The sequence below is a fragment of the Pseudoliparis swirei genome, chromosome 15 (assembly GCF_029220125.1).
Source record: "Pseudoliparis swirei isolate HS2019 ecotype Mariana Trench chromosome 15, NWPU_hadal_v1, whole genome shotgun sequence".
Lineage (NCBI taxonomy): Eukaryota > Metazoa > Chordata > Actinopteri > Perciformes > Liparidae > Pseudoliparis > Pseudoliparis swirei.
The window spans coordinates 7522577-7540674 of record NC_079402.1 but is presented as its reverse complement, the minus strand read 5'-3'; the positions used below and the strand labels follow the sequence as shown (position 1 = coordinate 7540674).

Below are 18098 nucleotides of genomic sequence, written 5' to 3'. Positions count from 1 at the left end.
TAAAGTCTAGGCCAGCAGTCCCCGACCTTTTGAGCCATGGATCGGCTCCGTGTCAGGAATTATTTTCACGAACCGGCAAGATAAATATGACGCAATAAAATTATACGACCGGCATGAAGTGCAAAAATACAACTCAACATTACACCGAATGAGTGTGAGCCCTGCGCTTGTTTATCTGCAACGAGCCGCTGAGACACAGACGTGCGTTTGTTCCGTCTACTCCTAACTGAGTTCTGGTCGCTGTCATAAGAACAGAGGCAGAGTTGAGTTGCGTGAAATGTCCCTTTAAGGCCACCGTCATTTGATATCTCGAGCCGATCATCTTCTGGCTCGGACGGGCTCGATTCACCGGGTGGGTTTGATTACAAATAGGTCTATTCTTTTGCAGTTGGGTCTTTTTTGGTTGAAGTACCGCTCGAACTCTTTAAAAGCCACCCGGTTTGAAACGTGTCCAATGCGCCTGTTCACTTGCCACAGCAGAAAGTTGATCGGCCAACTTGAAGACACTCGTCATTCCCCTGAAGTGACAGTTCACTGAGCAGGTTGAATATGTTTTAAGATTCTTTGTCAATGTGCCGCCAGCAGAGGGTTTGGCACGCGAGACTTGCTAAACCTGAACTTTCAGACTCCCAAATGCGGTTGTGACGCACTTGGGACCAACCAAGCCGCAGAAAAAGGCCCGGCGGTTGGGGACCGCTGGTCTAGAGCACGTCATTTAAATTAAATGTGAATCCGATGCGTTTTAGGCTGATTTGCTTTGGCCAATCTGTGGCGCTATGACTAGAATTCAAAAATATCATATGAATGTCTTCAGGATCAGTAAATCATGACATATGAGGAATACGGAGCAGATTAGAAAATGTCTGGCCGAGTTACATCAAATTGGATTTTCATGGTGATTCTTTGCCGGTCTGCAAACCGCAGTTTAATATTTTTTAAATCTTTCAAGATTTTTCACTTCAAAAGGTCTCAAGACCTTAGTGGCCACTTTTGGGATGAACCAGATTAAATGTCTAGGAGTTGACCGTTTTACAAGTCTATACAAATGTGAAAAAAGGCAAAAAATTCAGATACTGAGCGATTTATTGCAGTGTCCGCTAATGTTCAAATATGTTCATGTGGGCTGAGGCTAGTAATTTAGTGAAGATTGGCCAAGTGATTTGGAAGTTAGGTGTCTTTACATATTAGGCCACACCCCTCAGATGTTCATTGGTCCATATTCTCGGAACGCAATGAGATACCAACAATCTTTCAAAGATCTTTGATGGCATTGAACCAATAATTAACCACAACAAGTTGTGTATGAGTCGGATCCAGCGTTTAGGAGGAGTTGAAAACAATTAGTTTACAAGATTCAAAATGGTGGAAAATCTAAATAGGCGGAGCTTAGCAGTGATATTGGCAATGTTTGAGCAGATCCAAGCGGACATTTATACTACATTTCAAATCAATCGGTCATTAGGATAAAAAAGTGGATACGAACACTTTAGGCGGCGCTAGACATTTTTGTAAAGAAAATACGAAACCAAAAAAATGTCACCAGGCTGGATATGCATGTGAAATTTCACTTGGTTGCGGTATGAGGTGTGCGGCCAGTCAACGTTTGTTTGGAGAGAATAAGAACAATAAAAATTCCTTAAAAAACAATAGGTTCCTCTATGACAAAGTCGTCACGAGGACCCCAATTAAATATGCCAAAGCAGTCAAGTCGTCGAACTTGTATCGTTTTTCAGATTGCCATCAACGCAATCAGCAGTATGTAGAGCGAAAATACCTTCATATTCCCTCTGATGTTTATCTCTGTACCAGAGACACCAACGTCCATTTGTCTTGACAACGGCAAACATACCAAATGTCCTGATACGACTTCAGCAGCTACACATCAGCAATATACTTGCTCATTATACAGAATCTCTATTTGAACCCTTTCATTCTTTAGTATATTCGTTTTTTATATTTACTGATGCCAAAGCGGTCAACGGTGCCAATTCTACTTTATCCATCTGCTCTGCTAATTTTATCCATCACATTTTATAAGCAGATAAGATTTTTTATACAAAATCTAAAAATAAAACTAGCATTATATAGAAATGTAAAAAAAATTCCCGTCATCATAAACTCTGAACAAAAGCTTACTTGAAACATGCGAGGTCGTCAAAGAGGAAACGGGTACTCACGGCAGATTTCTACGCTCTCGTCTGACCCATCCTCGCAGTCTGGCTCCCCATCACAGTGCCATCGTTTCGGGACACATTGGCCGTTGCGACATACAAAGTCCATCTCCACACAAGTCTTTCTAACTGAAATGGGAGGGGAGAAAAATAGGGATTGATTATACAGAGAACAGACTTCATGTTCTTTAATAAAACATCTCACAAAGAAACAAGTGCATGAATAATAAGGGGGAAAACAACAAAGCTATAAATCGCCACTTCTCATGAATTGCAGTAAACCCAACCAAAGCATCAGACTTCGGATTGGCTGTAACTTATTAGGACAAACTTGAGTGATTTATAGTTTATAACAAGGGTAACCTCTCCACAGCTCCATGTCCACAATGGGCTTAGGTGTCTCCAATGCATCAGTCTGAGAGTGAGTGAGAATGGACGAAAAAGGATTATGGGCAGACAAGGCCAAGATCCACTTCAGTCCATCACCACATCACTCACTACTCATTTGATAGTTTCTGGTGCAAACTTAACATCCTCCACATTTAGATCTTGATAAATTACTACATCACTAGTTAGTCAAATCTCTGCCATTTCAAACTTCAACAACTGCTGTGGAAACTTCAAAATCCTGTATATGTATATCAGAGGGTGCCTTCTGCTTATGAGTTTTCCCTCCTATATACCTGCAGTATGATAAGCCATTTTCTCCCACTCCTTCCTTTTGTCCGATTTCCTCACTTATTTCCTTCACTTGTTCTTTCCTCACTTATTTCCTTCACTTGTTCTTTCCTCTCTCCATCCCAGTCTCATATGACCCAGATAGATGAGGGACAAAAGAAAATGAAAGATGTGAAATATATTAAGGCATCGCACCGTATCCATATTTAGCACTGCTCTGCTACCTTCCCATCACCAGGTCATTCTGTCCCAAGAGATGCTGAGAAGTCTCCTAATGGGGCAAAGCTAACATGGCATGTTCCGATACCGAGTGTCAGCCGACATGGGAATAAATAGTAAAAACATGCTTTTCTATGTGATTTTGGGTTCGCGATATATTTTAAAAAAAGGAAAGATTACGGCGAATACCACAATCTTGCAAATTGTGTCTCGATGGCGAGAGCTTTCCGTTGTACTTCCGGCTGAGTAGGAGTCAGTTGAAGTAGTGTTTCGATTTAGAATTATAAAGCGCTTCGTAACTGCTAATATGAGTGTCTTGTCAGGAAAACAGGAAGGAAAGCATGCCTCTTGCTTGATTCGATTGGCTGCCTCGGTAGAGTGTGACATTGATGAACAGTGCGTCTCGAGCTTAAAGTTGAGAATATTAAAACTTTTATGCACGCCTAAAACGCTAGAAAAACACTCCACACGGCCTTTAACCCTTGTGTTGCCTTAGGGTCATTTTAACCCGAATCAATATTACACCCTCCCCTCGCCTATGGGTCATTTTGACCCGATTCAATGTTTCACCCTCCTGTTACCTTTATATTTACTAACATATTTTACCCTTTGGGTTCAATTTGACGCCAGCAATTAAAACCTCCAGAAAATTATTAGAATTAATATTGTTTTTCCAAGTTTAAGTGTGAAGCACTTTATGTTTGTTTGTTGACTACCGAAAGAACACCGACATTAAACGGGGTCAAATTAATCCTAAGGCGGGGGGAGGGTGTAATATTGATTCGGGTCAAAATGACCCTAAGGCAACACAAGGGTTAAAGGCGCGCATGAAAGGCAGCAACATCAGAAAACAATGGTTTTGCTTGAGACACATTTTTGAGAGTTACGTCTGGTGTGATCGAGCCCTTAGTTTGCCAAAACTGTTTTATTGGTCCACTGTGACCCGTTTGATTTTTTTTATTGGTCAGATTAGCCGCATGATTGTAAAAGCTGCAGTTCCAAAGCGTGTGAAAAAAAGTAGCGGCTTATATGCGAAATTTACGGTAGCCAATAAATTGGGCTACACCTATTTTTAAGCTCAATGCAAGCTTCTTTTGTATAGGGGGGTATTGCGCTGAATGAATCCCAAAGGGATCTGTATGAAAGTTATGAAATAGGTGAATGAATATATTACGGCTGTAACATAAATGGATCTGTCCCTTTAACCCTGTGATGCGTTACGTTGAACATTCCATTTACCCGTTAACAAAGGTAACCATTTGAAATAGCGGAATGACTAAATGATGTAAACAATAATAATGAACCAGTGAATGATTAAAACCCTACATGGACTAATATCTACACTATACACTGTTGATCAGGGGTTTTCCTGCATAGAGAAAATGTGGGCGCGCGCCTAAGCCGTTTTCCCGAGCGCCTATGACAAATCCTGAGCGCCTAAGGCAAAAAAAAGTCTGTGATGGAAAAAATAAAAACTGTGTTCATCACGTGCGAATATGTTCTCAATAGTATGTTTCAAGGAGGCTACAGCCGAACCCTCGTTCTGTTTTGATCAATCGTAATCGAGTTCAGTGTTTCCCCTAGGTTTACAGCTTCAGGGGGGCGGGACTAGTGCCGCTTGCCATGTTGGTGCCCTAAGCTTAATTTAACAATGAGGTGTGCTCACCGCTGAGCGAGGTGGAGATTTCACCCTGTTATAATAGTAGGGAAAACACTGGAGTTGATAAGCGTATCTTCTTGTCTGATCAATACGCAACTGTGAGGTGCGCGAATGGACAGCTGCTGATCACTCACTCAACAGCCCGACCTATAGAAGTCACTACATTCTTCCAACTACATCATCTGTGGTCCTAAACAGAACATTAAATACCATGTGTGAATTTTAAGTTTGAGAAAAGAGCTAAAGACCTTTGTATGTTCATACATTTTTACTAAAAAGCAAAGCTGGTGGTATAGAAGCTGCTTAAAGACCCTAGAAACCAATAATTAGAAATGAAAAAATAGCTCCTTGCACCAGTCCTACCAAAGTAAAATCTTGACCTTTCACGATACAAGTCCAAAAACATTTCCAACTTAATTTACACAGTTTGCTTTTGCACTCAGGAAACCAAGATAGATTTTCATTATGTCACCCGCACTCCAAAGGCCACATTAACTGCATAAATAAAACACATTTCCAGCCCACATATGGCACAGGAGCAATGGCAACTGAAAAGAAAAATCATCCTGTAACAGCCCAACATTCATGAATTGTCAATTTTAGGCAAATAAGTAAGACAAAAATGATATTTAAAAAAGGATAACAGTGGTGTTCAATTTGTATCGACTAGATATCTCAAATGAACAACAATGTGCAAATCACTTATATTTTTTCATCCCCCTGTTTGTTGTTTCTACTGAAGTAAAAAACTGCTCACTAACTTTAGAGTTTCACTAATAGGCACAGTGATTTAAAAACTGCATCTTTGTATATTTTAAAATCAAACAGGAGTAAATGGTGCATTTGATTCTATTCTAGTTGTTGAATACACATTTGGCATTCTAGTCAAATGGTATTAACAGCAGCAAGAAAAGAGCAGCGCTGGTTTAGCATCTCACCACAGGAGTTCTCGTCACTGCCATCGGTGCAGTCCTCATCTCCGTCACACTGCCAGACAGACGGGATGCAGCGCCCGTTTCCACACTGAAACTGGCTGGCCTCACATTCAGTCTTCGTACCTGCAGAGCAAGACAGTATGTGGAAAGCGGAAACCTCAAGTGATTATATTGCAAAATGTAGTCATAATTATAATTTACTATTAGTTTCATGAAATGTGCTTCTTGTTAATCCTGGCAAGATTCCCTGCCGTGCTTAACCAAAAAAACAGAAAACTTTTAAAATAACTAACTGTCACAGCTTGAGGCAGCTCAGTGTTTTGACAAAAAGTTCTCGTCTCTTGAAGAACATGCTTACAATTTCACAAAAGTACCCATTAACCACCTAATGGCTGAAACATCCCAGTCATTTCCAAACAATGCACAGAAGAGAAAAACCATCCTCCTTTTGCGTACTTAAAAGCACAGCGCTGATGTATGAACACTCCTGTATTTTCTGGAGATGCCACGACATCTATATTTTAGTGGGGAACTAAAGCCCAGTGTCCTGCAATTGTCTACTGGCTCAATTAAACTGTGTGGCAGGGCACAGAAAATGAAAGGAAACATTTACCTGAATTGCAGCAAAACATTTCTAGTGATTAATCAAGTGAAATAGATCATACAAACTATTGTAACAGTAAGGTTTATGAAAAAAAGAAATAGCAAATCTAACATATGCATGCCAAAGGGAATTTGTAAAATTTGAAGCTTAAGGAAAGCAAAGCAATTAAAAAACAATAATCAGGGAGAGAATACACGGCTATTGTCGAGCTCATGGATATCAAGATAAGAGTCACAGCATCAAGCCATCGATCATTGCTGAAGTCAAAGTCTGGTAAATAACAAATAGTGACACTACAATAGAAACCCAATTGTCACAAGATGCAATTCCCTCCTACAAGAAAGGGCGCTTTAGTGCAGCCTTAAAACACAGTCTGACCTTGACTGTTGTTTTAGTCTGACTGCGTGTCTGTCCAGGTGTGTTAATGGAGCACAGTGAGGATAGAAAACAAGGAGTTCACCGACGCAGAAGATCATATTGTGCGCGTCAACACTTTTGGGCTGGAAGAGGACAAAAACAAATTAAGAGCCAAAAAGTAAATAACATTTTGGATTTTTGTCAGGATGGAAAAAAGCTTTAATAAACTGCATTTAGTTGCTAAAACGTTTCTTCATAAAAAGGTTAATGAAGTAAGTTACCAGTTTCTTGAAAGAAACAAATTCTATATTCAATTTGACCCCGAGGAGCCTAGGTCCTATAACTGAGCTAGCACAGCAACACACAACTGAAGACCTGCATAAATAAAAATGATGCTGAAGTTAAACAATCTATGGTTCTACCGACTATGTAGCATAAGCCACTTTGGAACCGTCAATCATAGAATGTGGTTTCAGTGTCAAATAGCACTGTATAGCGTGAACGTTTGAGTTGTGGACTGTGGCTGGTCAACTTCACAGCATAGGAAGCGGTAATATATAGCCAACAGCCTGCAGACTTCCATTCAACCAAGACTACACCAGCTGCACACCACGGTCATGTTACAGAGCAGAGTGCACTGACCTTTCATCAACATTAACCATTTCAAACACCCCAATAGAAGCACCAAGCAGTGTTTTAAATCAGGACAAACCCATAAAACAAATAACCACTGACATGCAGACAGATATGAGGGGGGAACCAAACACATCTATTATCGCCATAGATCAGGAAAACTTTCATGAGAAAGTTCATACTGCTCACCATGTGACAGTAAAGAAATTCAATAGCAAAGAGTGCTGCAGATAAAGACTGCTGACTGACAGGCCAACTGCAGCAGCAACAAATGCTGGTTTTCAACAAATGTCAGAAAATAAAATATGAAGAGTTGGCCATAAATTCCTGGAGAGCAGGGAAATAGCATTTTCACCTTTAATTCGTATCTTTAAAAACAGACTGTGGATAAGTTTGAAACCTCATTGTACCATCCTTACGTTCATATGTTTTAGTTTGTCAAATACATCTCCCTGTTGTTTTGGCCAGCTTTAGTCATAATATCCATTCAGCATACCAGTGTTTGCAAGTGTAAAACAAAAAAAAAAGGAATAAGACAAAACATACAGATTTATCCAACTACAATGCATTTTAAATTAAATGGAGTTTGGTAATAGAAAAAAATATCTGATCATGACCCTTTCATGCAAAGAGGAAATAGACAAATGAGTCAAGGAACAACTGGAAACTGAATTTAGTTTTTTAGAAGACTAATAGGAAAACAAAGACCATTATTAGATTGTGCTTTGAGAGGCTCACTGCCACGCATTCAGTGGGTTGAGCTCAGAGGGACTCTGGTATTTCACCGAAATGTTTAAAAAGCATTGCCAAACAAAAATGTTGATATAATTAAACTGAAGTACAAGCTTTTGATCAGAACATCCCACTGTTGCAAGTTGGGCCCTGTCCAGCAACATGTTTGTTATACAATGATCTATACTTCTCCAGACAGAATTTCAAGAATTTGGTATATCTTGTACATTTGAGACCAAGTTTGCCATGGTGCCAGAGTCAGTGGGATACCACTCAACAGATCCATTTCACTAACGCTACAATTCAAACTCTTTATTCCACAAAAACCTTGAGACCTACATAACCTCTTAAAAACTTAAATGTAGATAGAAAGATTAATAAAATCCTGACCTCGGTGCTTATACTCTGCTCATCAAGAGGAAAGTGTGATTATTCCACTGTTCACCTGTGCATGATAGCGATCATGTGTATCCAGTGTTCTTGTGGATCACTAGTTGTGGCAAATGATTTAACCATTTGATGCAATTAAGCCAGAAACGGAAAAAAAAGAAAAAGAGGAAAGGATCACTTTACACTAGTTGTGCTGCAAAAAATACTAACTTACACATTGGGAAAAAACTAGAAGCAAAACACACCCATCGTCATCATGAGTTTTAACAAGTGAAATATTTCACAGCAACCTAAAATTCTTGACTCATCTCATCAGCCTGACCTACTGCTCATGCACATTTAATGCAGACGTAGGGATAATCAAAGAAGGAGATCCCCAGGCACAGTTCTGTTCAAGTTTTTACCACAACTTTTCTACATTCAAAGACTGTATGGCAATTCTTGTTAATTTGTAAGCTTTTTCTCACCAAGTTGCTGGTGTATCATTTCAATAAGAAATTTAAGACATGTATATTAGTGTCTCAAGATAATGTTTATTCTTGCCGACAGTGACCCTCATACACTCACTGTTGCATGCAAGCAAAGATGTTGATCAAAACTTATATGAATGTAGAAGGCCAATTATCCCTGTACAGCCATTAACAGAAGATTCAATTTAATTCAGTTCATTTTATATATCCCAAAATCACAAATTTGCCTCAAAGGGCTTTACAATATGTACACAGATGCAAGTTTCTAAATCACAGCTCATTTCACATTATTCCTCTGCCAGTATTCCCTGTGGGTTCGAAACCATAGTTGGAACAGGCATGGAGCTGCAATGGGCCGTCTCCCCAAATAGTGGATAATTGAAATGCCGTCACACTGGGAGGTCATGGTAATGCAATTTCCCCCAGTAACAGAAATGGTTGCGTTGTACTCCTCCCTCTGTCCACCATTCCACCCACTTTAAGAATCAAGTGCACCCCCTACATATAGCTAAAGAGCCGAGTCTCATAGTAACCATGGAGGAAAAATACATCATTTTATTTTAATAAGGCCAGCGGTGCTGTTGCTGCTCTTGACACCAATTTGTGTTTTGTCTCACAATCTCAATCTGTGTTTGGAGCTGATAATGAGAATTAGGTGGTGGGTGTATGCTACGGGGAGAATGTGCACATTACAAGCACAAGTTTTGATTCACCGTTTCATCCAAAGGGACATTTTCCAAAGTAGGTAGGCTTTGAAGAGACTAGAATCTCTATTATAATAATTTTACAGATTAAAAGCAACCAATCATTTTCGTTATCGGTGATTATCTGAAATGTATTGCCATATGCAGCACTGCTGCAAAATGCTCTTCAATTATCACCAGTTGGTAATACCAAATCAACTTTGGCCACTGAATTAGGTCCTCGTTGGGGGGCTGCAGCGCTCCAACCTACCCGTTTTAGAGCTCTACATCAAGCCACTGTTAAAAAATAAACCTTTCCCATGCCATCCCTCTGTCGGCTTCCACTTCAGGAATAAATAAATAAATCCCCACATTGGAAGCGAATGAGAAAAAAATCAGGACACTCATGGACGCCAACACAGTACAAGCATGGGATTTTTCGTAAGGGCTTCGTGTCAGTTTACGTGTGAAATTAATTAACCACAAGGCTAACTGACCATGGATGAAGCAGTAGCTCAGCAGGCGACAAACACACGGGCCTCTCCATCTCTCCCCCCCCCCCCCTTTCTCTACCCCATTACATTTTATGTAATTTCCACAGAGCACAAATATCAAGCATCATGAATTACTAATTTAAAGAGGAACACATTCCTTTTAAATAAAATGTTAAGCAGACACAACAGCAGACGATGTCGCATTTTAGCCCCCCAAAAGACGTTAGTTTTTGGGGAGGCAAGAAGAGGTGCAAGCTTGCCAAGCTCAAGGTATAGCCAAGCAGTCATTCCTTAAAGGAGCAGCCAAGACCGGTGTACAGCTGGGTAATGTTAGCTAACCTCACGGGACACAGAGTGTTTCACAACGCCTTCATTCTCAAACACAAATACACAACCACACACAGAGGACTCGAGACTCACCGTTTACTTGAATGCAGTGCTGGAGATATATTAGCATTGGGAGCAGAAGGAGCCCCGGAGCGGACGAAACCATCTCACAGTTTAACGTGCGGTTGCTAGCTGAGCGCTTGTGGGCTGCCTTGCCCTTTCTTGCTGGCTCGCGCCGGCCTGCTTCGTGTTTGATTCGGTCGATTCACGCGCAAACCAAACCACACATGTAAACAGACGCACAGAGCGAGAACGCGGCTCCTGTAGACACAACCGACTGAGCAGCAGCACGCGCCGAACAGAACTGTGCTCAAAGAGGGGCAGTGCGAATTGAATGGTCGTCGCACAGACCACGCGCCTTTTGAGCTCGCTCTACAACCACGCGCCGTGGGGGCCGTCCTGGCTCCCGTTAATTCCTCTCAAGCTGAAACCTATTTCCTAAAAGTTAACGCTGATGAGCGGTCCCGGTAACCGGTTTGTTAGTGGTGCTACAGAGAGACCGTCTCAGTTGAGGATGTTATTCCTCCCTCAGGCTACGTCTTGGAATAGTGTTAACCCTTCACCATCCACATAAAATAATAAAATAATGCATACTTTATTTACTATTTATTTACTATTCAGATAGATAGATAGATAGCTTTTTCATTTGCTTATTTCTATTCCAATAACAATGCATCACCTAGCAATATACTGCATTGTAATTGCATACGAAAGCTCCACCAGGACATCATTAGTTAAATAAAACCCCATTTCCTTCACATGTGATGACGTTGGTTCCTTTTCAAAACTGCAACATCTGCATAACTAACCACAATTAAGTGAGCTATATGTGTTTGCTAAACAGTGACCACATGTGACCAGTCGTGTTAATTGCAGGACAAGGCCACACGAAATGTACATTTCCCAAGATTATCTTTGTGTGAGGAGGTTTAGTCTGACAGAAGAGCTAGAGGCCTTGGAGATTCAACACCTTCAGGATGAGAACAATTGGTCTTGGCCGTCAGAGATGTCGTAATGTCTTCAAGGCTTCAGTATACAGTTGAAACAAGTGGAATAAATATCTTCAATGTTTTGTTGGAGACAGTATCCATGTGTGCTCTCCGTGCTTAAGACTAAAGATAACTAAGGCAGATTGAGTTTTACTCTATTACTCATCAAAGCCGAGGCTGGACAGAGGTACAAGTTGACTTCATCAGGTATTATATATAAATAAGAAAAAAAAGACAATAAATCACAATTATCATCAATATATAAAAATTACAGAAGATCAAGTTTTGGATTGCGAAAGAATAGAAGTATCCATAGCTGTTTAAAAGCACAATCTGTTTACTGTTGGTTGCATTGCCGATCATCTTGTGAGAACAGCTTTTTTCAATGAGTAACCAAACTCAGCGCTTACATTTTCTTCCATCCATCTGTCCGATGCCATTTCACACCATTTTGATCACCATGCATGTGCTGCCAGGTTTCATAGTTCTTATCAGAGGATTGAGCCTCATCTTCAGTGATGGCTGATGCCTGCTGATACACCCCAAGGCTCAATCTGTCCCAGATTTTTACATCCCCTGAAAAAAACACACACAAACTGCTGTAAAATTCTCTATGGAGAAGTGTCTACATCACTCCCTGACTGCAGTATCTCTTTCTTGCAGAGACCTAAACACGCACAAACAAACAAACACACACCAATGTCATATCTAACGGTTGGAAATCCACTCTTTTATGAAAATAAAACAGTGGAAAATCATTATTTGCAAGCTCACTGGCAGGGAGCTGAACAGTGAAGATGACTCTAGAAAATCAATTAGTGTAGAAGCTCGTCAAACATTGTTGGAATAATTTGGGGTAAACACTTCGCTCTATCAGCACCAATAGCAGCCAGCCTAGCCGTCGCCTCGTTTAGTAGTGTGTGAATGCAGTAGGTTTGCCCTGAATTGATCATTTATTGAAATGCATACACTGGTCTACTTGTATTGTGTTCTGTTTTGGTCTTGTTTTGTGTTGTTGCTTTGTCTCCCCCTCCTGTTGTCATTTTCATACTTCACAGACGTGCACACCTGGTTCCAGTCAACAAATCATCACACCTATTCCTGATCACTCATCAATTCAATTCAATTCAATTCAGTTTATTTGTATAGCCCAATTTCACAAATTACAAATTTGTCTCGGAGTGCTTTACAATCTGTACACATAGACATCCCTGCCCCAAAACCTCACATCGGACCAGGAAAAACTCCCAAATAACCCTTCAGGGGGAAAAAAAGGGAAGAAACCTGCAGGAGAGCAACAGAGGAGGATCCCTCTCCAGGATGGACAGATGCAATAGATGTAATGTGTACAGAAGGACAGATTTAGAGTTAAAATACATTCAATGAATATGACAGAGTGTATGAATAGTTCATAGTAGGCATATTCCACGATGGAGACCTCCACGATCCATCAGGCAGATGGCGGTGGGGAGGAGGAGAGGGCGGAGTCTCAACAGTGGGCGGAGTCTCAACAGGACAGTGGCGTAGTCAGGAGCAGGAATTCCACGACCCAGACCTCGATGATCCATCAGGCAGATAGGATCTATGCCGTCTCATAGGGTCCGATGACCCCATGAGACTTGAAGTCAAAAGGACTCCGGGGAGAAAGCAGAGTTAGTAACGTGTGATTGAGAGATGAAAATTCATCCTTAAGGAGAGAAAAAAGAGGAGATAGGTACTCAGTGCATCCTAAACCGTCCCTGGCAGCTATAAGCCTATAGCAGCATATCAAGGGGCTGGACCAGGGCAAACCTGATTCAGCCCTAACTATAAGCTCTGTCAAAGAGGAAAGTCTTAAGTCTACTCTTAAACGAGGTGACTGTGTCTGCCTCCCGGACTGAAATTGGAAGCTGGTTCCATAAAAGAGGAGCTTGATAATTAAAGGCTCTGGCTCCCATTCTACTTTTTAAGACTCTAGGAACTACAAGTAGTCCCGCATTTAGTGAGCGTAGCTCTCTAGTGGGGCAATATGGTACTACAAGCTCCTTAAGATATGATGGTGCATCACCAATCAAGGCTTTGTACGTTAAGAGAAGAATTTTAAAAGTGATTCTTGATTTTACTGGGAGCCAGTGCAGAGCAGCTAGTGCAGGAGTGATGTGATCTCTTTTCTTAGTTTTAGTGAGAACACGAGCTGCAGCATTCTGGATCAACTGGAGGGACCTAAGAGATTTATTTGAGCAGCCTGATAATAAGGAGTTGCAGTAATCCAGTCTCGAAGTAACGAACGCGTGAACCAATTTTTCTGTATCTTTTTGAGACAAGATGTGCCTGATTTTTGAAATATTACGTAGATGACAGAATGCAGTCCTTGAGATTTGCTTTACGTGGGAGTTAAAGGACAAGTCCCGATCAAAGATAACGCCAAGATTCTTTACAGTGGTGTTGGATGCTAGGGCAATGCCGTCTACAGAAACCACATCACCAGATAATTGATCTCTGAGGTGCTCAGGGCCGATTAAAATTACTTCGGTTTTGTCTGAGTTGCAGGTCATCCATGTTTTTATGTCTTTAAGACATGCTTGAATTTTACCGAGTTGGTTGCTCTCCTCTGGTTTTATCGATAAATATAGTTGAGTATCATCTGCTAAACAATGAAAGTTTATGGAGTGTTTCCTGATAATATTGCCAAAAGGAAGCATGTATAAAGTAAATAAAATTGGTCCAAGCACAGAACCTTGTGGAACTCCGTGATTAACGTTGGTGGTTATCGAGGCTTCATCGTTTACAAATACAAACTGAGATCGATCTGATAAATAGGATTTAAACCAAATTAGTGCCGTGCCTGAAATGCCAATCGACTGCTCCAGTCTCTGTAACAGGATGTCATGGTCAATGGTGTCGAATGCAGCACTAAGGTCTAACAAGACCAGGACAGAGAGGAGTCCTTTATCTGCTGCCATTAAGAGGTCATTTGTAATTTTCACCAGTGCTGTCTCGGTGCTGTGGTGTTTTCTAAATCCTGATTGAAATTTCTCAAATAAACTATTATGATGTAGAAAGTCGCACAACTGATTTGCGACCACTTTCTCAAGGATCTTGGAGAGGAAGGAGAGGTTAGAGATCGGTCTGTAGTTAGCCAACACCTCTGGATCCAGAGTGGGCTTCTTCAGGAGAGGTTTAATAACAGCCACTTTGAAGGAGTGTGGTACGTGGCCTGTTAGCAGAGACACATTGATAATATCTAATAGAGAGCCGCCAATTAAAGGCAAAACGTCTTTAAGCAGCCTCGTCGGGATGGGGTCCAAGAGACAGGTAGACGTGTTCGAAGTAGAAACCGTTGAAGATAATTGGTCACGGTTGATGGGAGAAAAGCCCTCCAAATATACACCAGGGCATACAGCGGTTTCCAAGGCCATTCCACTTGAGGACCGATTGGCACTGGTTATGGGCAAGAGAATATTAATCTTGTCCCTAATAGTTAAAATCTTTTCATTAAAGAAGTTCATAAAGTCATTACCACTGAGGTTTATAGGAATGCTCGGCCCACAGAGCTGTGACTCTCTGTCAGCCTGGCTACAGTGCTGAAGAGAAACCTGGGGTTGTTCTTATTTTTTTCTATTACTGATGAGTAATAGGCTGCTCTGGCATTACGGAGGGCCTTCTTATATGTTTTAAGACTATCTCGCCAAACTAAGCGGGATTCTTCGAGATTAGTTGAACGCCATATGCGTTCAAGCTTTCGTGACGTGTGCTTCAGTTTGCGGGTCTGAGGGTTATACCAGGGAGCAAACCTCCTCTTCCTCACTGTCTTCTTCTTCAGAGGGGCTATCGAGTCCAGTGTCATTCTCAGAGAGCCTGTGGCACTGTCAACAAGATGATCAATCTGGGACGGACTAAAGTTAGACCAGGACTCCTCTGTTATATTGAGACGTGGTATCGAATCAAATACAGAAGGAATCGCTTTAAATTTAGCTACAGCACTGTCAGTTAGACATCTGGTGTAGAAACTTTTGACTAACGGAGTACACTCCGGTAGTATAAATTCAAAAGTTATGAGGTTGTGGTCTGACAGAAGAGGATTCTGTGGGAAGACGTTCAAATGCTCAATGTCAACGCCATAAGTAAGAACAAGATCAAGCGTGTGGCCAAAGCTGTGAGTGGGTTTCTGCACTCTCTGACAGAAGCCAATCGAGTCCAACAAGGAGATGAATGCAGCACTAAGGCAATCATTATCAACATCCACATGGATATTAAAGTCTCCAACAATAATAACTTTATCAGTTTTAAGAAACAAACTTGATATAAATTCTGAGAATTTAGATATAAACTCTGAATATGGACCTGGTGGCCGGTACAGAATCACAAATAGAATTGGCTGGAGTGTTTTCCAGGTTGGATGTGAAAGACTAAGAACAAGGCTTTCAAATGAGGTGTAGTGTAATTTTGGTTGAGGATTAATTAATAGGCTCGATTCAAAGATGGCTGCTACTCCACCTCCTCGACCGGTGCCTCGAGGAATGTGAGTATTAATATGACTTGGAGGAGTCGATTCATTTAGGCAGACATATTCTTCATGGCTCAGCCAGGTTTCAGTTAGGCAACATAAATCAATGTGATTATCTGATATTAAATCATTTAGTAACACAGCTTTAGATGACAGAGATCGAATATTTAGGAGACCACATTTAATAGACCTGTTTTGTTGCACTGCTGAAATAATGGTGTTAACTTGTATAAGGTTATTGTGTACGACTCCTCTTCTGCTTACTTTTGATTTATTTAATTGAAGTGGCCGTGGGACAGACACAGTCTCTCAACCATTCCCCTTTAAATAGTCCTGTGTTTGTTCAGTGTTGTTCGGTTTTTGGTTCCTGTGGAGCTTTTTTGGTAAACTCTACTGTTTCATTTAGTAGCAGCCTACTTTTGTTGTGTCTTGGTTAATTCCTTTTTGTTGGGTGCACAGGGTCAATGAGGACAGGTGAGATACCCCGGGGTTTACATACTACATACACGTAGGTTTACTCATTAATACCCCAGGTTAGAGTGAACACCACCCACTGTACTTTTGGGTGCACAGCACCTGTCAAGGGGGGGGGCGGGTGCCACTGACAGTCCTTGTTGGTCTCTGTGTTGCTGCTTGTTAATAAATACGTTTCTTATAATTGTTCGTGTCCTGAATTGGTGTGACTGCACCCTCACTTAAGCAAACCTGCTGCCCTTATGTTGCGTCCCACTTCGAGCCACCAGGAGACGTAACGGTGAAGTTTGACTGTTCTCCCTGTGGCAGCGTGGGAAAACTGATATATTTGTCCGGAGCGGCTCCCAGCAGGAGGCCGAAGAACAATGTTGAGTAAGTGTCCAGCATGTCGAATGAAGAAGCAGCTTGATGGCTGGTTATGTAAAACAATAAGCTAGAACAGAAAGGCGTCTGGTACAAAAGGGGAACAAAAAGAAAAACGAAGGGCCTTCGTGTCATTTTCATCTCATCATGCTCAAATCCATGAAGCGACACTTTCAAAACAGAGAACTGCACACACCCCACATATATCAACACTTCTCCAGATCAAACAGCTTAATCCTCATCTCACCAGGAAGCTGCGGGGGCTCTGGTCACTGGTTGCAAGCAGATATTTAATCGCATCCAGATCAGGGACAGGTTTCCAGAGCTGTGTGTGGCCAAAGGTAGAGTTTCTTTATCTCTCAATTATTTGCTCTACTTAGCCCTTTGAGAGGGTGGCGGAGAAGGGAAGGGTTCTGCCTAATCTTGCCTAAAATGAAAAGTAACTTTGTAAAAAAAAGATTACATTGATTGGTGCCACAGCATTGAAGTATATAAAGTAATGTATTAGGATTAGATACAAAAAGAAGAAGTCAGTACAGCACAGTGGCAGTGGAATAAAAACTGAAATGTATTGTCAGAATAATGAACATTTAAGGACGCTTATATATCCACAAAATTTAATTGATGGACGTCTGGACCATATTCAGCATGCTAATCCGCTAATGAGTGATCAGTCTGGAAACTTGCTGGGATCTCTGTGTGGACTCATAAGAGCTGTTCAGCACCACAGACAGCGACACTCAAAGCCGCTTCGGCAATCTTGCATCTTCTCGGACTGTTGCAACTTCTCAATAAAGCAAGAGACAAGGAACTGAAGTCGTTTGCACGGCAGTGTGAGAACATGCCGGACATGGCACTCATGGTATTTATTGACTTTTCTGTTTTCTTGTCCCATGCAAAATTCATATACTATGTAACGTCCATCTCCCTGAGATTATCCTCGGCTTCCAGCTGCGCCCCCGTGGAGGTGGTCCTCTGTATGCAGCCAGAACAGTGACTTTATAGTTTGTGGCATTAAAAAATGCAATTGAAAACAAAGTCTGAACATAAAATTATTACCAAGTATGTTGCATATAAAAGGAATTAAACTCAGTGGCATGAATGCCTTGTATTTAATTGTCCTGTCACTGTGAAAGTTTTACAACAAAAAAAGGTTAAAAAAGAGGAAAAGAAAAATATGAAATGTAATGCAGCTAATTATTTTTTCATCATGCACTTCTAATACATATATTATTATATATGTTTTGCTTTCTGTTGTTTTTTCAATTACAATCTTCTGATTGTCTTCAGTTAATCCTCATCCTCGAAGCTTTTTCTTTTTTCAAAACATTTTTTTTTTGCCATGGACCTGTTGATGCTATGCCCACTCCTCT

The 18098-nt window shown here is 41.0% G+C and overlaps 1 protein-coding gene across 2 annotated transcripts in view; it reads right to left on the bottom strand.

Moving 5' to 3' along the window:
* vldlr (very low density lipoprotein receptor) overlaps positions 1-10803 on the bottom strand; it is a 39845-nt gene extending 29042 nt beyond the window's left edge. Inside the window, exons 1-3 of one of the 2 annotated variants that reach the window (XM_056432373.1) lie at positions 10447-10803; positions 5667-5786; positions 2178-2300 (exon numbers count right to left, since the gene is read on the bottom strand). In XM_056432373.1, the coding sequence (XP_056288348.1) occupies positions 2178-2300; positions 5667-5786; positions 10447-10519 (316 nt within the window). In that variant the 5' untranslated portion in view covers positions 10520-10803. The remainder of the gene's footprint in view (positions 1-2177; positions 2301-5666; positions 5787-10446) is intronic. The other variant, XM_056432372.1, reaches the window with a different exon arrangement.
* Between the last annotated feature and the right edge of the window lie 7295 nt (positions 10804-18098).